The 23,562-nt window shown below is 38.0% G+C and overlaps 1 protein-coding gene across 1 annotated transcript in view; it reads left to right on the forward strand.

The window, feature by feature from the left end:
* Cmss1 (cms1 ribosomal small subunit homolog (yeast)) overlaps window positions 1-23,562 on the forward strand; it is a 294,024-nt gene that overhangs the window by 269,098 nt on the left and 1,364 nt on the right. The window contains exons 3-9 of the mRNA XM_013024173.1: window positions 7,659-7,730; window positions 10,571-10,700; window positions 15,528-15,587; window positions 17,139-17,241; window positions 19,109-19,169; window positions 19,549-19,636; window positions 21,593-21,681. Coding sequence (XP_012879627.1) covers window positions 7,659-7,730; window positions 10,571-10,700; window positions 15,528-15,587; window positions 17,139-17,241; window positions 19,109-19,169; window positions 19,549-19,636; window positions 21,593-21,681 — 603 coding nt within the window. The remainder of the gene's footprint in view (window positions 1-7,658; window positions 7,731-10,570; window positions 10,701-15,527; window positions 15,588-17,138; window positions 17,242-19,108; window positions 19,170-19,548; window positions 19,637-21,592; window positions 21,682-23,562) is intronic.

Here is a 23,562-nt window from a genome sequence, read left to right on the forward strand (position 1 = left end):
ACTGTCAAATAATTGTACACTTGTTCCTCTTTGCACTATTTCCACAAATAATCTATGATTATACTTGGAAAGAACTGAAAAATAAAAATAACATTTTCTAAAAAAAAAAAAAAAAAAAAAGTAATTGCCTGTGCCTACCTCTTCAAGTGTTTTCCTCTAGTAATTTCAAATGTTCGAGTCTTACATTAAGATTTTAGGTTAGTTTGGTTCACTTTGAATTAATTTTTGTACAGGCTGAGAGATGGGGGGAGAGGTGTCTAATTTTAGTCCTCTACATGAAAATCTAGTTTTCTCAGCACCATTTGCCATTTGCTGAAGAAGCTGTTTTTTCTCCAGTATGTTTTTGACTCTCTTGTCAAAAGTAAGATTGCTATATATAGGCCTTCTCTATATATAGTATCTTCTTCTCCATTTTGCTTTATATATCTGTTTTTGTGCCAGTACCATGCTGTTTTTATTACTGTTACTCTATAGTATAATTTGAAGTCAGATATTATGATACATATCATTCTCTTTACCCAAAATTGCTTTGGCTGTTAAAGGAATTTGTACTCCATATGAATGTCACAGTTTATTTTTCTACTTCTCTAAAAAATAGCATTGGAATTTTTATGGGGATTACACTGAATCTGAACATTGCTTTTAGTAGTATAGGCATTTTCAAAATATTAATTGTTAATAATCCATGAATCTAGAAGATCTTTTTATATCTGGATATCATCTTTAATTTCTTTCTTCAAAGTTTACAGTTTTCAATTGTAGAAGTCGTTAACCTTCTTGGTTAGTCTATATAGTCTTAGGGATTTACTCTTTTGAGGCTATTGTGATTAATATGTTTTCTTTATTTCTCTCTCAGCCTGTTCATTACTAGCACATAGAAAAGCTACTGTTTTTCTGTATTAATTTTGTATCCTGCTGTTTTGCCCAAAGTATTTATCAGACCTAAACATTTTGGAAAACTCTTTAAGTTTTAATACCAGATTAATCTCTTGTATATGAATAGCTAGCATGCTTTTTTTTTCCAGTTCTGTAGGCTTCTCTTTGATCTGGTTATTGTTTCCTTTAATGTGCAACACTACTAAATTTCTGCCATTTTTCTAGCTTTCTAACAGTGAGAATTATATGAATATACTAGTTTGTTTATTCCCTCTTCTATTGATGAACACCCGAGACTCTTTCCTGTTTGGAAATATTATGAATAAATCTGCCATCAACATTCATGTACATGACTTTCATCATGTATATTTGTATTTCTCTTGAGTAAATACATGACTCTTGCCGAGAGCTTTGTTTAGTTTTATGAAATTTTTTTCCAGAATGATTGTACCATTTTAATGCTCCCCCTTCAATATTTGAGGATTTGGATTGTATTACATCCTTGTCAGCATTTCAGTTATTGGTCTTTTAAGTTTAGACATTGTGGTGGGTGTATATTGAGTAAGAGTAACTTTTGACTAAGCCCTTCAAAAAATGAAAAGCCCATTCTAAATTGCTTTTAATTTTGTAATGAACATGTGTGCTTAGTTTTAAGATGGCAGTTTAAATAGCTTATTCCTACCAATATAGTAATCATCTATATCTTTTACAAAAAGGAAAGTTAAATGCCATTGAAGATTATTATTATTTTTTCTCCTCCTTCATCCTGTTTTTTCCTCAGAGTCACCTTCAGCTTCTTTTTTTTTCCTATTGTTACCTTGATAGTTTACCAATTTTTGGCTTAACCTACTAACCTTTGGACATTGCGTAAGACCACATAGCTCCATCCATCTACTATCTATTTACTCTCAATCTGCTTTTTCCCATGCTTACATTATATCATATTTTGGTTAAATCAGTCACTATTATATTATTGTGACAATGGAAATAACTGCTCAAAGCTGAGAAAAAGAAAAGCTATAATCATCTCTTTGCCATACACAACTCTATTTGGTGGTATTAATAATTGCCTCATTATTTGCCTGCCTTTCTGTGTTCCTTTTGTTAATTGATTCAATATGGTTTAGCTGCTTTTCTGTATGCCCATGAATAATTTCCATATGATCAAATACATCAGCTATTTTTCTTTCCTGTAGCCCTCCTCACTCCTGTTCTACTCTGAATTAGCCTGTGGGCCCACTGAGCAAATGAGACCTCCTGATAGTTATCTTGAGATGCTCCTCCAATATGGTCTTGGCATGGATCCCTTTTTTGTTGACTTTCATATCTCCTTTCTTGGTTGACTCTTCATTTTGCTAGAATAAAACCTTCAATATCTTCATGTAGGAAGAACTTTTGTTTTGAGATCTCAAAAAAAAAGAAGTTAGGCTTGATTAATAGTTATAAAAGTCTAATTTACAAAGAAACTTTATTCAATATCTAGAAGCCATTTTCCATTGATAATATCATATTTCTATCAATGGTATTAAGAGGTCTTGATAAGATAAGAAGTCTGTGGGGGATGAGTGGGAACATTAAAAGGGGTGACATAGATCAAGATGCACTGTATTCATAAACTTCTTTGTTGAATGATGCTCTTTTGTACAACTACTTAAGATAATAAAAATAAATAAATCATTTTTTTCTCTTAGTTGTACCAGTCTTTTAACTCATGACCTTGCACTTGCTAGACAGGGCTCTACCACTTACACTACTCCCCCAGGCCTTTTGTGCTTTTGTTTTTATTTTTCAAATAGGGTCTCAAGGGTTCCTTCTGGTTTAGCCTCAGACCAAAATCCTACCCCTAAGCCTCACATAGCTAGGATTAAAATATGTGAACAGCCATGCCTGGCTTTTGGCTGAGATGGCACCTCACTAACTTTTTGCCCCAGTTGGCTCAAATAACAATTGTCCCAGTCTCTACCTCCTGAGTAGTTGTGATTTCAAACATGTACCGTTGTGCTCAACATTTTAAAAATATTTGTGGGCTGGGAAGGTGGCTCAGTGGTAGAGTGCTTGCCTTGCATGCATGAGGCCCTGGGTTCAATTCCTCAGCACCACATAAGCAAAAAGAAAAAAGCCAGAAGTGGTGCTGTGGCTCAAGTGGTAGAGCGCTAGCCTTGAGCTGAAGAGCTGAGGGACAGCGCCCAGGCCCAGAGTTCAGGCCCCACGACCGGACCCAAAAAAACAAAACAAAACAATAAAAATATTTGTATTAGGGGCTGGGAAGGTGGCTCAGTGGTAGAGCGCTTGCCTTGCATGCCTGAGGCCCTGGGTAAAGAAAAAAGCCAGAAGTGGCGCTGTGGCTCAAGTGGTAGAACTCTAGCCTTGAGCTGAAGAGCTGAGGGACAGCGCCCAGGCCCAGAGTTCAGGCCCCACAACTAGACCCAAAAAAAAAATTTGTATTAGGGTATATTAACTACACAAAATAGTGGCTTAATTTTATCATTTCTATCCATATGTATGTAAAGTATATTTGTCATATTTTCTCCACTCATTACTCATACTTATCTACCACTGCCCTCCAACTGGTCCCCTTTCTATTTTTAGATATCCCATCTGAGAAGAAATAACATAAGAATTTTTTAGATTATATTTTTAAGGTCTGCTTTACATCCTAACAAAGCTCTGCTTTGGAGGGGTTCCATGAGCTTTTGAGAAGAGCATGTACCCTGAAGCTGTTGGATTGACTATTCCTTAAGTGTCCATTAAGTTCATTTAAAAATATAGTGTCATTCAACTCTGACTTTCATTACTGATTTTTTTTTGTTTGAATGACCTAGTTAATGGTGAGAGTAGGATGGTAAAGTCACCCACTAGGATTGTCTTGGGTTTCTCTGAATCTTTATATCTACTAGTATTTGATGAAATTAGTTGTATCAATGTTTACAGCACTTAGACTTACATTGCTATATCCTTGGTGGATTCTTCCACTTATCAGTATGAAGAGACATTCTTTCTTCCTTCTGACTAATTTTGGTTTTCTTATCAGATATGAATAGAGGTACTTAGCTATTCTTTTTTTTAATCTTCATTTGCTCTATTTTTTTATTATTGTGAAAATACCATACAGAGGGGTTACAATTACATGGGCAAGATAGTGAGCACATTTCTTATCAAGCATTGTTGCCTCCTCCTTTGCTTCTCCATACCATCCCTTCCCCTCTCCACCCTCCCCACCCCCTGCTTAGCTATTCTTGACTGCTTTGGGGTTACATTCGTTTAAAAAATCTTTTTATCCTTGCTTTTCATTCTTCTTTTATGCCTCATACTTTTAGTATTTTGTTCATGGCTGGCTCTGTATCACTTAAACCACACCATCAGTCCAGCTTTCTTGCTGGCTAATTGGCTATAGAGTGGACCTTTCTGCCTGAGCAGGCTTCAAACTTTGATCTTCAGACTTAAGCCTCTTGAGTTGCTAGGATCACATCAGTGCCTGACTTCCGTTCTTTCATTGTAAGCCTGTATTTCTCTCTGCCAGTGTGGTTTATTTCTTATAAAACATTTGAGTGTCCTTTTTTAAAAATCCACCTTGCTAAAACTAAATAAATAATAAAACATTTTGCCTATCTGTCTTTTAATTGGAGAATTTGTTAATATCCTTAGTGATTATTGAAAAGTATGTATTATTTTCTGTCACTCAAGTTTTGATTCTTTCCTAATCCTTGTTTGTTCAGGTAATCTTGTGAATGAGATTTATTCTTTCCTCTACTCATATCATCATGTTTATCTTATTCTTTGGTGAATAAGATTTCTTTGGGTATCTTCTGCAGTGCTGGCTAAGTACCCTTGAACTCTTTTCATTTATGCTCATCATAGAAAAGAAGGCTTTCACCCTTGGTTTTGAATGTTAACTTTGTAATCTAAGTTGGCAGTTATTTACTTTCCAGATTTGAAGTACATCATTTCATGGCATTTAAGGGTTTTGTTGAATAATCTGCTGGGTTTTCCTTGGTATGAGTTGTAGCTTATCTCTTGTAGTTTTCCATATTCTTTTTTTATACTATTTATTTCATGTTTTAATTATAGTTGTACATGATAGGTTTTTTCCTTGTCTCCTGTACCTAGATCTCACTCCCAAAACTTTGTAGCATTTCTGCTATTTTATTCAATATTTTTTATGTCTGTAGTTTGTAACTTTTTTTAATGCCTATACTTCTCATAGGTTTGATCTTTTAATGGTGTCCCAGAGATCTTGTATTGATCTGTTTGAACTTTCTGATTTTTTTCTTGATTATTGTTTGATGTTCTAATATGTCTTCAAGCCTCAATCATCTGTTTTCCACTCACTCTCATGCGTTAGGAAAGCTTTGAATTTTTTATTTGATTTGCTGAGTTTTTCAATTCTACAGTTTCAATTTGACGTTTTTCAAAAACATCTTTCTCTTTATTACATTTCTCTTTATCCTGCATTCTCTTACCCCTCTCTCTCTCTCCCTCTCTCCCCCCCACTCTCTCTTTCTCTCTCTATCTCTCTTGTGTGCATGTGCAAGGCCTGAATTCAGGGCCTGGGCTATTGTGCTTAAGGCCAACATTCTACCACTTGAACCACAACTCTACCTCAGGCTTTTGGTGGTTAATTGGAGATGCTGTAAGTATTTCAACCTAATATTTAAATATGATGCAAGATGCCGACTAAAGCAATTCTTCACAGTCCCTGTTCAGAATTATATTTCCATATTTTCTTCCAGAACTTGAGAAAACACATTTTTACAACTGAGTTCATTTTGATTTTTGTTATATTTTAATATATTGGCTTTGTAAGCCTTACAAATTCAACCAGCACATTGCTCATATTTCTAGAGAATACACTCATATACGAAATATGAAAATGCAACAGATTTCTGAGTATGCTTCCCAAAAAAAAAACCCTTAATAATGATGAAGAGATATTGTATGTGCTTTAAGAGATCCACAAATCATACCCAGGCTTTTGTATGAGTAGAATGTTGGTGTGATCTGAAATTCAATGCTTAGGACTATCTGGACGCTTCTGTGACATATTAATGTCCTTGGCCAACTTTCTTATTGTCATGTACCTACACCTACAAAATAGCTTAACATTCTAAGTCAGAAAAGCCATAAAATCTTTCTTTTCTCTTTACAAATTTTGGCCTAAAATGAGAAACTGAAAGTTATTAAGATCCCTGTTATTTTAACCCTAAGGCATATCTATTTCTCTCATGATTGCAAAATTGTCTAGTAATTGTTTGTCCTTGATCCTGTGCCTTAAAGAAATTATTTATAGTATTCTATCTCTAACTTGAAGCTATTGACATGCCTAATCTGCAGGCTGTTTTCAAGTTTTCACCGAAAGATTCATCTGTGATCATTTTAAAGAGAGCCAGTGGAAACAAGATTAGTTAGTAACTTACTAGGTTAAAGAGTACTCTCTGGATGGAATGGAAGCTTAATCAAGAGAACACTGAGACGTTTTTATTTATATTTTATATCTTATTTGGTAACCTGTTTGCAAATGTTACATACAAAATCCCAACACAGGAAACATTTATATTCCTGATTATGATTAATAAATTTGGAATCTGAACTATTCTAGTTTATAAGTCAAGGTCATAAACCAAATTTCCTGTCTTTCTACCTTAAAAAACCAAATCCATGATAAAAATAATGCTAAACTGTAGAAGGTACTCAGGGGTCAATGTAACAGGAAAAATAAATTACTCTCAATGATGTAGCACTGAGACCATTAGCAAACCATGAGCAGACACATTCATTTTATATTCACTTTTGAGAAAAACAATTAGGACATCTAGTTTTCTTTAAAAACAAAAAAGCATAAGTAAATATATCCAACGTTGGGCTTTCTATGCTTACTGAAAAGAAGAAAGGAGGGCTGGGAAGGTGGCTCAGTGGTAGAGCGCTTGCCTTGCATGCCTGAGGCCCTGGGTTCGATTCCTCAGCACCACATAAGAAAAAAGCCAGAAGTGGCGCTGTGGCTCAAGTGGTAGAGCACTAGCCTTGAGCTGAAGAGCTGAGGGACAGCGCCCAGGCCCAGAGTTCAGGCCCCACGACCGGACCCAAAAAAAAAAAAGAAAAGAAAAGAAGAAAGGAATCAATAATACAAAATTATAAACCAGTGACTTGGAAAAACTGGCTCATAATAGCTAGTCCATAGAAAGTCTCAGTCATTTTCTGGTCAAAGACTGTGTTACCATCTTATAATTTTTTTTGGGGGGGGGTCCGTTCGTGGGGCCTGAACTCTGGGCCGGGGCGCTGTCCCTCAGCTCTTCAGCTCAAGGCTAGAGTTCTACCACTTGAGCCACAGCACCACTTCCGGCTTTTTTCTTTTTGCTTATGTGGTGCTGAGAAATCGAACCCAGGGCCTCAGGCATGCAAGGCAAGCACTCTACTACTGAGCCACTTTCCCAGCCCCCCCATCTTATAATTTTAATCAATTCTACTGCTGTTGTATTTTCCAAACTGGCCACTGACTTCCATTTTTAATACTCTGCATACTTCAAACATGCATATATTTGCTCACACATTCTGATCTTTGTTTAAAGATCTTCTAGTCCAGTCATCTGCTCTTTCTGACTTTCTGCAGTGCTCTTGGCTTAGCTGCTGAACAACAGCTTGAGTGAGTCTCACAGCATCAGCATGTAGAATTTTACTAAGGTATTCTGAGCAGTCTCAGCATGGCAGAAAGTACTTTACAATTCACACCATTGGTTGACACTTCATCATGCAAAGATGAAACGTTTCTCATTTGTGTTTCATTACAGCCTAAGGAATGTTTCTTGACACAACCAAAGGAAACAAAAGAAGATGCCATCAAGACTAGGAAGAGGAGAAAGGTAATGTTTACAATTCATTACTGTGCTGTGGTTCCCATCACATTTTTTTTGTCTTACTTTTTTTTTTTTGTCCTACTTTTTTTTTTTTTGTCCCAAAACCAGGACTCAGACTCACCATCTGACACATTTGACAATTGGCTAGTGCTCTACCAACTGAACCATACCTCCAACCCCTCTATCACATTTTTGTATGTCATATTTTGGTGCAGAAACTATTGTAATACGTGATGCAGAAACTGTAAGGTTCAATAAGGTTTATCAATTTCCCTAAAGTTACTAACAATAAGAGTTTCTGTTGGGACTAAAAATAAATTCTTCTGACTCCTATTTCAATCTTGTAGAACACCAACATCTTTGTTATCATACCTGTGTTTTCATTATGGTTAAGTGTTATAACCTAATCTAATTCTAGAAGTGGCCCAAAACTATTCTCCCTACTGACTCCTGGTTTTTTCTTTTTTTTTTTTACTTTTTTTTTCACTTATTATTTTTTTTTAATTTTATTTTATTTTATTTGTGAACATACTGTACAGAGGGGTTACAGTTGCATGGGCAGGATAATGCGTACATTTCTTACCAAGCATTGCAGCCTCCTCCTTTGTTTACCCTTCCCATCCCTTCCCAGCCTCCCCCCTCCCCCCCATCCCAATCCTTCTCCTTCCCCCCTCTCCCTCCCCCCCTTCCCCCTCCCCCCCCCCCCCGCACCGACGTTGTAAAGCTCGTTTTGCACATGACAACTTGTACTTCTCATTGTTGCATCAGATCCACCTGTATCCTTTAACAACTGGTTTTTCCCCATCTCCTCCACAAGTTATACTGACATCAAATATAGTGAAAGCAGGGGTTATACTGTGGGGGAGGGACATACAAAGCAACAAAGAGATAATCTTATAAATGCATTAGAAACACAAGTATGAAAGAAAAAACATTAAAATACATATCTAAGGGTTCATTTTCCTGACATCACATTATCTGACCTTTTCCACTTGACTCGTACATATACTAGATATTGCAAATAAGGGAAACCATGGGACCTATGTTTCTTTGGGCCTGGCTTACTTCACTTAATATAATTTTTTCCAAGTTTTTCCATTTCCTAACAAATGGGGCAATGTCATTCTTTCTGATGGAGGCATAGAATTCCATTGTGTATATATACCACATTTTCTTGATCCATTCATCTACTGAGAATCTAATTCTAGAAGTGGCCCAAAACTATTCTCCCTACTGACTCCTGGTTTTTTCCAAGAAAAGAAATTTACCAAATTCCTTATCTCTCTAATTTCAGTTTTTAAGATTTTATACTCTAGAGCACTAGAAAAAAAAAAGCAGATGAAGGTAGTTTAAGACATTTCTAACTGATTTAAAGCGAAGGTCACCTTCCATTCTAATATATACCTTTGCACATAGAAGACTTTTGCTCCTATATAAACATTTTTTAGAGCTCACTCAGACTTAGGCTATCTTTCACCTTCCACCAGAGTTGTAAGAACAGCAGTACAATTCTCTTCCTGCCAAGAAAGGTCTACTGCTAAAGCCAGCAGAAGAAATATGATTGAGATTAGAAGAAAGAAGATTGACTCAAACCAGTTGCTTAACAGCAATATTTAGAAAACTTAAGAGTGTGCATGCATATGTTTTCTTTTCTCACAAACAGCCAAATAGGAAAACAAGAGATGCCAAATTGGCTTGAGGCTTGGCAAGTCCTTAAAGTGACTTTAACTTCTCTTTAATAATTTGTACATTAATGGCCTGTCAGGAGTATTAAGTTCTAGTTCTCAAGTTCAGAACTCTAGGTTGATAATTTAGCCTTGGTCAAGACCATGCTAAAATATGCCCACTGGTGACATGTTGAAAAGGTTCTGTCTTTGACAGAAACTTGACTATTCTTGGCAGTAGTGTTGTGTGAAGTTATCAGGGAAGGTGGGAAGAAAACTGGGTGAGAGGTTAGGTCAAGGCCCCTTCTAAATCTTCGGTGAAACATACGAAGGAAATGAGAAGGGAAGTTTATAGTGAAACTGAAGTGTGTGTTCCCAGCATTCAATAAAAGTTCCAAGCATATACAAATGAGTCCAAATTAAAATTAGAAGTCCAAATCAAAGTACTTCCTGTAATACCTATTTTACTTTCCATAGGGCCATTTCAAGATTGTCAGTCTCCCCAAACTTGAGAGTCATGGCTGTTAAATATGCTTTTCAATGGTCTATTGTGCTCAAACTAGTACTGCAGGTGTAATTTGAATGTCAGAAATCCAGAGACTGGGCACCTCAAATTCTCAAAAATTCTATCCAAGAATAAAGATCAGGGCTGGGAAGGTGGCTCAGTGGTAGAGTGATTGCCATGCATACATGAGGCCCTGGGTTCGATTCCTCAACACCACATAAGCAGAAAAAAGCCAGAAGTGGTGCTGTGGCTCAAGTGGTAGAGCACTAGCCTTGAGCTGAAGAGTTGAGGGACAGCGCCCAGGCCCAGAGTTCAGGCCCCACAACCAGACCCAAAAAAAAAAAGAATAAAGATCATTTAAAGCAAAAAGAAATTTCCATTGCAAAAAGATGTTAAAAAAATTGACTTTTAACCAAAAATTCCCTATTGAGGAGTTTCATGCAGAAATTTCAGATCTCCTAAAAGTCATAGACCAAGAGTTACAAGAAGCCTTTTAGAACACCTTCCTAATTTTTAAAATAATAGTTGTGTCTCAGAAGTATTCAATAACTTTCTCAAGTGTAGATATTAAAACTCATTCACTCACTCATTTACTCATTAATCCTCATACCAGAGGCATTAATTCAAGCCCCTACCACTGTAAAATTTGTCTTCTGTTTTTATCTGTTCTGTCTTAGAAAAAAATTACTGATATTCTTGCAAAATCAGAACCCAAACCAGGGATACCTGAAGACCTACAGAAGCTGATAAAGGATTATTACAGCAGCAATCGCTCAGTGATTGAATTAGAAGAATTGAACCTACCAGGTACAGCTAGACTTCAGTTTTTCTAAGGATGGGGAACAAAACAGGTTCATTCTGTTTTTATGGTATATTATGGTTAGGTATCTCAACTGGCAAACTCATCTATTTTCCATGTGATAATGCTCCTTTCTTCAACATAGTAGTTTGAACTAGTACCCTATTATTAGGGTACTACAAATATTTGGTGAATATAATACTGAGATTTGTGATAGTATGTTCTTTTTCAGTCCCAAAGTAATTATTAGGAATGCATTTTTACAAGACTCTTCAAAGAGAAAGAGTCACTAATGAGGATATGAGTTAAACTAAAATTAGGATAATTCACCACATTTGAAAATATAGATGGGAAATTGAGTTGATGCCTCCCTTTCAGATAAAAACATCTAAACCTTCATAAGCGTCCTTGTTGTATTATTGCCTCTCTCATGTTTCTCTTAGCCAAGGTTTTATTTTTAGAGTAGTTTTTTGAGTTGTAGCCCAAATTTTTTTAAACAGACTATCAAAATTGTTCATTTTTAACAAAATTGACACCATACTCAAATGATTCTTAAGCCTATCAGTTTAAGGTCTACTGAATTAGAGTATCTTTAATTAAGTTAAAGCAAATGACAAACTTAAAATTATTACCTTTGCTTATTTTTTAAATTATGACACATCCTGTAACTTTATTGGGCAAGCATAGGGGAAAACACATGTTATCCTAAAAGCAAAGCATAAAATGTTTGGGTAACTCTATTTCAGATGAGCTGTTTATAAATGACAGGGGATCACTAAGATGACTTGTGGAAAAAGTTAAGGGTAGCTTTATTTCCTTTTTCCATTACAGCTTTTATGTTTTTAGAAACTTGAGAAGTTGAAAAACAGTTAGTTCCCCGAATTTTTATAAATCTATTGTGATACACTTTTTTTAAGTGTATTTTGGGTTTGGAAACATGAGTGCCCTGTCTGTTTCTTTTCCAAGACAGTTACCAATTGGGAATAGAATAGTGCATTTACATATGAGCAAGATCTAGAATTGTAGGCTTAAGTGAGCCCAGAGGGCTAAGCAACAGTTAGAAACCACTCTTCCCAGCTCCTGGGTGTTTGAGCCCTGTCTCACTGCTCTATGGTAACAACCAAGTGTTGTCACAAAACCACTTTCCAAGCCTAGTTGAAGTTTAGTTTTTAACCATGTGACTCAGTGGTTCTTGTTGGAGAAAACTTGGAACTTAGAACTATACTACCATCCTGTCACCTCATGGTACATCATAAACCTTATTTCTTTCTACATAATGAGAGTTAAAGGTCCAAAGAAGGCTTTAATGGGTCATCTAAGTTCCATAGTGAATTTATGTTAAAGTATTGTTTTAGTAAAATGTTGTTAAATAGTTGTTTAAGTAAACTGTACTGTGTCATACAGTCAGGCAAGAACGTATGGTCATGAGTTTGTTTAGGAGGGAAAGAAAGTATGTTAAGGGGCTGGGAAGGTGGCTCAGTGGTAGAGCGCTTGCCTTGCATGCCTGAGGCCCTGGGTTCGATTCCTCAGCACCACATAAGCAAAAAGAAAAAAGCTGGAAGTAGCACTGTGGCTTAAGTGGTAGAGCGCTAGCCTTGAGCTGAAGAGCTGAGGGACAGCGCCCAGGCCCTGAGTTCAGGCCCCACAACTGGACCAAAAAAAAAAAAAAAGTATGTTAAATCTAGTCAAAATGAACAAGTAAGAAGTTGGGCCAGGCTGGGAATGTGGCTTAGTGGTAGAGTGCTTGCCTAGCATGCATGAAACCCTGGGTTTAATTCCTCAGTACCAGATAAAGATAAAAAGCCAGAAGTGGCACCGTGCCTCAAGTGGTAGAGTGCTAGCCTTAAGTAAAAGAAGCTCATGGACGGTGCACAGGCTTGAGTGCAAGCCCCAGGACTGGCAAAAAAAAATCAAAAGAAGTGGTACTATTCTGAAACAAAGTGTGTCTTCCGCCATCACTGAAAGGATTAGGAGAGGATGTCCTGTTTGCTATGCTGACAAGACCAGGACAGTCTCGTCAAAAAGGAAGTCCATGCCAGGTGAGAAGAGGGGTGTTGGAATAGGCTCAGGAAGAAGCGTACGTGTAAACTGGATATAAACAATAATCTTTTGTTCATATTCAGTTTGTGAAGAGTCTCACTTATGAGATAAGGTCTCAAAGGTATTAGGCTGTCCTTGAACTCACTATATAGTCCCTGCTGGGCCTTAATCTTCCTGTCTCAGCTTTCCAAGTGCTGGGATTACCAGCTTGTGCCAGCAGGCCTGGAAACTAACTTGGTTTTAATTTGAGATTGTTTGTATGTCAGAAGGATTGGGAACATGACTTTTTAATTTAGCATTATGCTCTATACACTGTTAATGTCCTACACATAGACACTTAATTAGGGTTTCAAGACAAGACACTGGAAACTCATTAACCTGCTGCTATCTTTTGAGAGCTATGTTGTGGTTTAGATTAATGATACTGAATGCCTGTAGGCTAGCTGCAAACAAATCACCTGAGGACTTCTTAAAAAGCTACCTAGGCCTACCTTCAAAGGATTCTGAACCACTTTGCCAAGAGTATCCATCATTACATCTAATTTTTTTAATTAAGTGATTGTACAAAGAGGTTAAAACTTCCTAAGTCAGGTTATCAGTACAGTGCTTCTTGATATATCTGTATATCTTTTTTAAAGCTCTCCAGATGAATCTGAACATATACAATCTTGGAGAAATGCAGTTTGAAAGACAATCAGGGGCTCCAAAACTGTATTAAGAAGCAATATCTTGGGGCTGGGAAGGTGGCTTAGTGGTAGAGTGCTTGCCTTGCATGCATGAGGCCCTGGGTTTGATTCCTCAGCACCACATAAGCAGAAAAAAAAAAAGCCGGAAGTGGCGCTGTGATTCAAGTGCTAGAGTGCTAGCCTTGAGCTGAAGAGCTGAGGGACAGCGCCCAGGCCCAAAGTACAGGCCCCATGACCAGCAAAAAAAAAAAAAAAGAAGCAATATCTTTGAAGCTATTTACAAAATGTAGATTACGATATTTTATTTAATTCAGTAACAGTAACATTGCTGTGTTTATAGAGGAACTTTTTCTTACAGAAAGAATTAAGTTGATGACGGTAACATTGCTGGTTTACACATAACAGACATAGAGTTACTATTTTATTCTGAGTTAGCAATATTAATCATTTATAGGCCATCATTGTCAATGATACACAAAGGCATTTTTTTTGTCAGTTATGGGGCTTGAACTCAGGGCCTTGGCACTGTCCTTGAGTCTTTTTATGCTCAAGGCTAGAGCTCTACCACTTGAGCCATAGCACCTCTCCAGGTTTTTGAGTGGTCAATTGGAGATAAGAGTTTCATGGAGATCTTCCTCTTGGGCTGGCTTCAAACTGCAGTCCTTAGATGTCAGCCTCCTGAGTGGCTAGGACTATAGGCCTGAGCCACCAGCACCCAGCGGCATGCATGTTTTATTTTAATGAGTTATGTTGCATTTTATGGTAAAGTTGTATTGTGTTGTATTTTGGACATTTTCCTATCTTCCAAAATCCACATTCTATTTCCTTTTAGTGTAAGTATTTACTCTAATGTATAACTATGTATTTTTAAGTGTATGTATTTGTATATAATTTGAAATTATATTTATATATATATATGTATATACATTTTAAATTTTATCCAAATGACATTGTGCTGATCCCCTCATTCTGTTTCTTTACCTCACATCTTTTGCTGATATGCCTGTGTGACATTATGGCCATCTAGTCAGTTTCTAGATGCTGCTATTTTGGATTTTTCACTTACCAGCTAGTACTCTTCTATGTTCCCTGATATCAATACCTACATTACATTCCACATCTTATTCCAACTAGATTGTCAGAATGAATATCCTTGTATGTGCTGCTCTACCAGCCATATAAGAATTTCTTTCCAAGCCAGGTGCCAGTGGCTCACACCTATAATTCTAACTACTCAGGAGGCTGAAATCTGAGGATCACAGTTCAGAGCCAGCCCAGGCAAGAAAGGCCGTGAGACTCTTATCTCCAATAATCCACTAGAAAACCAGACTTACTCTGTAGAGTACTCGCCTTAAGCTGAAGAGTGTAGGGACAGCGCCCTAGCCCAGAGTTGAAGCCCCACAACTGACCAAAAAAGAAATTATTTCCAGAAGCTGGGAAAGTGGCTCAGTGGTAGAGCACTTGCCTTGCATGGGTTCAATTCCTCAGCACCACATAAGCAGAAAAAAACAAGTGGAGCTTTGGCTCAAGTGTTAGAGAGCTAAGAGCTGAGGGACAGCACCCAGGCCCAGAGTTCAGGCCTACGACCAACAAAAAAAAAAAGAAGAAGAATTTCTTTCCATCAGTTACCCAGAAATGAAATCAGGGGCTCATAGTGTATATGACCTCAATATTACTGCTTTGCAGATTAGGAATGCCAATTTACAGTTGCATCCTCAGTTGGCGCTGTTCTTATCAACTTATACTCTCAACAGTTGGCAGTTTAAATCTTTCTAACATTGGCTCTTTGTGTTTCCTCGTCACATTAATTTACACTTCTCTGGTCATTGAGTTTGACTCTCAAACTTTTGTGGGACACTTCACTTTGCCTTTGTATATTGCATAGATTTTTTTTAAAATAAAGTTGATTCATCAGTCTTCCAGCTGATACAAAAAAGGTTTTATTTCACAAAAAAAAAATTATGGACAACTCCATAATTGGTTGATTTTGCTGCTAGTTTTTTTTACTATTAATGAACCTCCTAATGTTTTTTAATTCTTTGTTCATATTTCCTTTACTCATATGATGTTTGCAAAATTCTCTACAAACATATTTTCTCATATTTCTAGACTCCTGTTTCCTCCAAGCCAATGATTTGACTCACAGTCTTTCATCATACCTAAAAGAAAGTAAGTAACTTCCAATTTGTAAAAAAAAAATATTTCCCAATTTACTATTCTGTTAAAAATGTATAAAAAGTCCGGGCGCCAGTGGCTTACACCTGTAATCCTAGCTATTCATGAGGCTGAGATCTGAGGATCGTGGTTCAAAACCAGCCCAGGCAGGAAAGTCCTGGAGACTCTTATCTCCAATAAACCACTAGAAAACCGGAAGTGGCGCTGTGGCTCAAGTGGTAGAGCACTTGCCTTGAGCTGAAAAGCGTAGGGACCAGAGTTCAAGCCCCATGACCAACCAAAAAAAAAAAAAAGTATAAGAAATAATTTTTAAGGCTAAATTCAAAATAAAAATTTCTACCTTAAGTGTATTCCAAGTGGAAATGGTTGATAGTTTTTTGGGTTTGGTTTTGGGTTTTTTTTTTTTGGTCCGGTCATGGGGCCTGAACTCTGGGCCTGGGCGCTGTCCCTCAGCTCTTCAGCTCAAGGCTAGCGCTCTACCACTTGAGCCACAGCGCCACTTCCGGGTTTTTTCTTTTTGCTTATGTGGTGCTGAGGAATCGAACCCAGGGCCTCAGGCATGGAAGGCAAGCACTCTACCACTGAGGCACCTTCCCAGCCCGGAAATGGTTGATAGTTTTATCTTGATGTTTTCTTTCATTTTCTTTCTCTTTTTCTCTTTATGTCTCTCTTTCTCCTCCTTCTTTCTGTCTCTTTCAAGGCAACATCTAACTATGTAGCCCAGACTGGTCTTATTATTATTTGATCAGAATTCTATTTAATCAGCATTGTCTCCAAACATCAAACATAAACTTAATACTGAAAATATAATATGCTGAACTTTTTTTATTTAGTTCTAAAATTAGCTATTTTTTAGCTCTTTGACATATTATATTTTTGTTAGCAAATTAAGTCCCTTCCTATAGCCTAGTCCACTCCTTCCCTTCTCCACAGCTTAGCAGGCTGCCTTCCTAGGCAGCACTAGGCCCATGTAGTAAAGGCAGTAAATAATCAACTTCCAACCCCCTTTACCTTGGGATGGCACTTCTCTGTGGCAGAAGGCAACAAGAGCCCCTTAGAGTGACCTTCAGGTCTAGGCAGTTGCAGGACCTTTATCTACCATTTGGATAGCAGCCATAAATCCTAGTCTGACACAATGAAGCCCCTGGCCCACATGTCCGCATCACGGTCTCCACCTCCTAGTCCCTTCTAGCCCTCCTAAACCCCTAGGTTATATAGGTCACCCCAGACAATAGCCGGTGCTTCTTCTCATTCCTCCCTTGTGAGAAGGAGTCTTGCTGGCCCCCTTTCCAGGCAATAAACCTTTCTTTGTTCTCTGTATCTGGAAGTCTACATGGTTCTCTGGCAAAGTCTATTAATCTTAATTTTGCTAAGAATTCTAAAATCTAGAATAAACAGAAAATAACAGAATTATCATTACAATGAGAACTACTCATTGTTTTTTATTATGCTTAAACACAACCAAAGAAATATTTCGAGAATACTCAACTTTGGAAGTCCCTGTTCTGCTATATTCCGAATAATTTTTTGTGATCTTTTCTTCAGTCTGTCCTAAGTGGATGAAACTTCGAAAAAACCATACTGAGAAGAAGTCACTGCTGATGCTGATCATCTGCAGCTCTGCCATCCGAGCCCTGGAGCTCATCAGGTTAGGAATGTTTTCTGAGTAAATGATTGTGTCAGCCTAGTATAGTCTATGTGGGGGAGGTATAGAGCAATGAACAAAAAAAGAGTCCCTGCCTTCATGGAATTTGCATTCCATGGGGAAAACAGATAATAAACCCCAAGGAGTTTATTATAATATGAATAAGTAATATATTGTGTTTAGAAAAAATAAAGCATGCAAATGAAATCAAAGTAGATAGTAATTTTTAAAGAGATTTTTTTTAAGTTTTTCTAAGGAGATGACATTTGAACAGAGACTAGAATGAAATGGAGGAGTGAGCCAAGTGTCCTGATGGTTAATTGGAGATAAGAGTCTCAGACTTTACTGCCCAAGCTAGCTTAGAACCATGATCCTTAGCTCTTAGCCTCTTAAGTAGCTAGGATTACAGGCATGAGCCCCCAGTGCCTGGCTTTCAAACCTTCCTCTCTCTACCCCAGGACACAAATTAAATTATATCACATGCTCTCCCAGTAAAGCATCAGTGTTCCTTTTGACTATTTCTAACAGAATTGATCTTCAATATTCTGATTTCTAAGCAGTTGCACTTGCTGAACCTGGAATCACAGCAATTCACATTTACTTTTTAGTGCCTTAAAAAGTACCCCAAGTGGGGAGCTGGTGGCTCACGCCTGTAATCCTAGCTACCAAGGAAACTGAGATCTGAGGATCTCTGTTCAAAACCAGCCCAGAAAGTCTGAAAAAACAGGAAGTGGTACTGTGGCTCAAAGTGGCAGAGTGCTAGCCTTGAGCAGAAGAACTCAGGGACAGTGCCCAGGCCCAGAGTTCAAGCCCAGGACCCACCAAAAAAAAAAAAAAAAAGTACCAAATAACTCATTTCAGATTGAAATGCTAATGGCATAAGGTTGACCTGAAGCTGACCTCTTTAAAACAAGTTGTCAAATTAATCTGAACCTTCCCTGTATTTAAATTATTTTCTAAGGGGCATAAAAGCAATGTGTTGGCTTATTTCATTTACTAATTCTTACCATTTTTTTGCATCCACAGTAATATTATGATCCAATTCAAGGCTAAAAGATCTGCTAAAGATTATTTCTGAACAAGCACAAGGAACCTTTTTCATACCAACTAATGATTAATAATTCTCTAAGAATTTTCTAAGAACATCTGTGTCATGAGAGCCATGAGTTCTGTTCAGTTGTTTCTCTAATTAACTTTGTCATGAGAAAGTATATTTATAAGTAAAAACTCACATGCTGTAGGACTTGAGTTTGCAGAATAATTCAATATTTTACAAACTTATGTTTTCTCCTGGTCAATGATATTTCCCAAACATTATATAATAACACATAAAGGAAAGCAATATTCACATGTGAGGTCTATCCCTAAATATCAATGAAAAGATTGTGTGTTCATTTATATCCACTTCCACTGAAAACATAATTTTAGGTGATATATTAAAATACATACAACAAATTTTTTTTAAAAACAGGCAATGGAAACAAGCAAATTAAAAATAGAAGTGAGAAAATCAAAGAGAGGGGTTGGAGACCATCCTGAGTTACATGACAAGTTAAATAAAGCCCTATCTTAGAAAAGATGTAAAGGAAAGAAGGAAGGGGCCAGGGAAAGGGAGGGAGTAGGAAAAAGGGAGGGAAGGAAAGAGAAAAGAGAGGAGAGGACATCATGCCACCCCCCACTTTCACTGCAGTAGACTAACCTGAAATCTCAGAAATGTTTATGCTTATGTGGAGATACACACATGCTTATGCTTATGTATGCACATAGTCTTTGAGTAAAGGAAGATATATTGCTTAGTACAACCCAGAATCAGTGAATTGTCTTGATATCTTAATATTATCAATTACATTTATCTATTGCTTTTCATTAGGTCAATGACAGCATTCAGAGGAGACAGCAAAGTTATGAAATTATTTGCAAAACATATAAAGGTAAGCAAGAACCTTTATTTCTAATGGGAAACTAAGTAATCCCCATGAGCCACTCCCAGACCTCAGTGTTTTCCCTTCACCCCTCTCTCTTTGTTGTCTTTGATGCTTTCCTTACATGACATTTACACTCATTCTGGTTTCCTTTGAATTTTGTGCCCCTGTATAGCAGCTACCTCTTTCCACAAGTCACTATTCTGCCCTATTTCCAGAGAGAGCCAAAATTGAACTCTATTAGGGTTTACCAATTTCCTAGGGAGATCTTTTTTGCTCAGGAAGCTGATGTAAACAAAGTGGTCTTACTTGCTTTTTACTTTCTTAATTCTGAGATTAAATGCTCAAACTTAGCCTATGACTGTACTTCTCTTCTGTCTTGCAATAGGTTCAGGAGCAAGTAAAGTTATTGGAGAAGCGTGTGGTGCACTTGGGTGTGGGAACTCCTGGGAGAATTAAAGAACTCATTAAACAAGGTATGAAAAAGCAGCAGTGATACTCCCATGCAGAGTTAGGAGTTTTCTTTATCCACATGTGAATCTAGAAAAACACATTTGAGATATAGAAAAGCCAAACCTGTTAATTTCCCAGTGGGAAACTCAGCCTCTAGTCTTTGAATTTGGCTGCCCGGTAAGCCCAGTGAATGGGAGATGAGGGCAATGACTAACGGAACATATTAACCTACCACAACATATCCACATTCCAATTGCTGTAGCAGATTAGTGGATCCACACAGCCTGCATCCACTTTTTTTCCCTTCTCTGTTATTAATTAAGCTGTATATGTTGGTTTCATTGAATCTTGGTTCCCAGAGATTCCTATTCTGGTTAAGGGCTGACATATAGCACATATTAAGACAAAAATGCATTTTCTGTGAATGAAACAGAGCTATTTCACAATACAAACACATTTCTCTTTTAGCTCTCTCCCAGAAAGTATTCCAGACTAATCCACTATCCTAAGGGCCTGCTAACCTGCTGATGATCATCTTATTTTCTATTCCTACCTACTGGATTAAATCACTTCTTTTCTTTCAAATGACTTTAATGACTTCCTTCTTTTCCAAAAAATGTACTTAATATAGTAATAGAATTTTATTTGTCTAGAACTATTCCTGTTATTTTATGTGTCTTAAAGTAATAAGTTAATCTATATAGTAATTCAGGGCAGAGAAGGTCATTTGGCAGGAAGCCACCAAAATATAAAATTACTGCTCTTCCTCTCCAGATCAAAATCACCCAGGGTTAATGGAGAATACCATATACAGTTTTGTGTGCAAATGCAGACAACCACAACATTGAACAGCCCCTGGCAGACAAGGAAAGCTGCATTTCTGGAGTTCCTACCTAGTGTTATGAGGTTTCATGAACTATAGTCACAGGTGATTTCATTGGAAAAAGGTCAGATAGTGGAGATAGAACCTTGAACAGTAAACTGAGCAGTTTGGATTGTTTTTGTCATTGGACATAGGAAGGCACTGAAAGCTAATAAACAGATGAGTGATAATAGTGAGAAGGAATTTGGGAGGTTTGCTGTCAGAAGAGGCCAGGGATGGACTTTCAGGCTGGTCTCTGCCTCCTTCATAGTTCTTAGCTAAATATTCACTTTTTTTTTTATTGTCAAGGTGATTCACTCTTTAAGCAATTTCCCACATTACCATGTTATAGTGCTGGAAAAATGCTGTCCAGGGCTGGGAAGGTGGCTCAGTGGTAGAGTGCTTGCCTTGCATGCATGAGGCCCTGGGTTCGATTCCTCAGCACCACATAAGCAGAAAAAGTTGGAAGTGGTGTTGTGGCTCCAGTGGTGGAGTGCTAGCCTTGAGCTGAAGAGCTGAGGGACAGCACTCAGGCCCAAAGTTCAGGCCCCATGACTGGCAAAAAAAAGAAAAATGCTGTCCAGACAGCATTTGTTGGGAGTATATTGATACAGAGTTGGGGAAAGTCAGTATATGAATGCTTATTTCTCTTGTAAAAAAACTCATTTAAGAAGCTGTTGAGCTCTGCAGCCTCACATTCAGTACTTGTCTTCTAGATAGGCCAAAAGACAATGGGAAAAGGATTCACCAGCCTCATCAAAAGAGAGCTGACAGACCAGAGTCCTCACCTTGGCATCCTTTTCTGCCCATAACAAATGACCCAACACCTTCCTTTCCTCATGCTCCTCTGACTGTGATAAAGGGAAGGGAGGCTTGGCTAGCAGTGAGCACGGACAGGTTTAGCTAAAGTAGCCTTTTCCTTTTCTGGAAGCAGTGATAGTCTATTGTCAGTCCCAGAGTGCTGTGTTTGTTTTCCATCAGGGAAGAGCGCTTTATGTGCAGAGATTAGTTGTGCAGCAAATCAAGCAAAAAGCAACCGGGAGAGTAAAAGTCATTTTAACAAGCTGTGTCATGAGGTTTTTTTTAACTATAGCAACCCTCTCGCTGTCTTCTTCAGATGGCCTTAATTTGAACCCATTAAAGTTTTTGGTTTTCGACTGGAACTGGAGAGATCAGAAGTTGAGGAGAATGATGGACATTCCCGAGGTACTGTGTAATCAACAAGTTGCCTTTAATCATTTTTTTCTTCCAATTTGAACTTGAGTTCAAAAAGAGTAATAAAGTCTTTGACATGCGGAGCAGCCAGCACATTCTGGCTGTTGACATTATTCTATCTTTTAGCTCTGAGGTAACCACTGTCATAGAGGCCATCTCATCCCCTTCCACATCACTGTATCCTTCCCACATGTGCAGCCTAGATGTCAGCTTTGCAGCTCAGTAAGTCACCATGGCTCCTGCCCCACTCAGACATCTGTATCTCACCTTTTAGGAACTAAGATCTAAGTCGGGTGCCAGTGGTTCATGCCTATAATCCTAGCTACTCAGGAGGCTGAGATTTGGAGGATCACTGTTGCAGGTCGCCCTGGGCAGAAAGGTTACTAGACTGTATTTCCATAATAATTAGCAAAAAGAAGGACTCCATGGAGGCATTACTGAAGTGGTAAAGTACCAGCTCCTCAAGCTTGAGGCCCTCAGTTCAAACCCTAGAGTGCCAAAAAAAGGAAAAAGAAAAAAGGAACTATAAGATGTGGTGGTTTTAGCACTTTTTCTGTTACCCTTATCACCGCAGTCATCTTTACCTTCTGTCTATGTGTGTGCACACACATGTGGGGATCATTTGACCAAAGTCGAAGGAGATGGGAAATAAACTTCCCTCAGTCCTGGCATCTCCACATTACTATAAATTTCCTTCATTTAGAAAGACATTTTGGTTTTGTGGGGTAAGAAATTTTTTTGTCTCAGTGGATTAGAATCGAAATGATTGAATGCCTTTGTGGGCACAATATTAGCTCATTATATATTTATTCAAGTAATCCATTAATATCAAATTGTGAAAAATTGATTTTTGCCACCCACAGTCTCATCCTGAGGCCAATTTTTCAATCTAGTCTGATATTTCAAAGTAGTTGTTAGGAAAAAAAAACTCAAAAAGAGGTTTGCACAGTCATAAATATGGCTGCCAGGCACCAGCCAGGAATAAATCATAGAAGTAACTATCAAAGAGAATTGGAATAACTCCTTCAAACATACTGAATGAATTAATTTATCACATAAAACGACTTTCCCAGATTGACCAAAGCTGATTATAATTGATTGGTGAGTGTTCACAGACATCAGGTTAAAAGACAATTTGCTCAGTTCAGTGTATACACACATGATCCTTCCCCCTACACACACACACACACACACACACATACACACAGAGTACACATAGTATATAGAGTCATGCACCCTGTTCCATGAGTAGGCTGTTTTTTTGTTTGTTTGTTTTTGTTGGTCATGGGGCTTGAACTCTAGGCCTGGGCTTTATCCCTCAGCTCTTCAGCTCAAGGCTAGCATTCTACCACTTGAGCCACAGCGCCACTTCAAATTTTCTAGTGATTAATTGGAGATAAGAATCTCATGGAGAGGCTGGGAAGGTGGCTCAGTGGTAGAGTGCTTGCCTTGCATGCATGAGGCCCTGGGTTTGATTCCTCAGCACCACATAAGCAAAAAGAAAAAAACCGGAAGTGGCGCTGTGGCTCAAGTGGTAGAGCGCTAGCCTTGAGCTGAAGAGCTGAGGGACAGTGCCCAGGCCCAGAGTTCAAGCCCCACGACTGACCCAAAAAAAAAAAAAAAGAATCTCATGGACTTTCCTGCCAAGACTGGCTTTGAACCATGATCCTCAGATCTAAGCCTCCTGAATAGCTAGGATTACAGTTGTGAGCCACAGAGTCCGGCTAGACTGTTTTTTAAAAAACTAATTTAGAAGTTTGAGCTAGGCACCGGTGGCTCACAACTGTAATCCTAGCTACTTGGGAGTCTGAGAGCTGAGGATTGTCATTCAGAACCAGCACAGGTAGGAAAGGCTGTGAGACTCTTACCTCC

This window comes from Dipodomys ordii, unplaced genomic scaffold (assembly GCF_000151885.1).
Source record: "Dipodomys ordii isolate 6190 unplaced genomic scaffold, Dord_2.0 Scaffold73, whole genome shotgun sequence".
Classification (NCBI taxonomy): Eukaryota; Metazoa; Chordata; class Mammalia; order Rodentia; family Heteromyidae; genus Dipodomys; species Dipodomys ordii.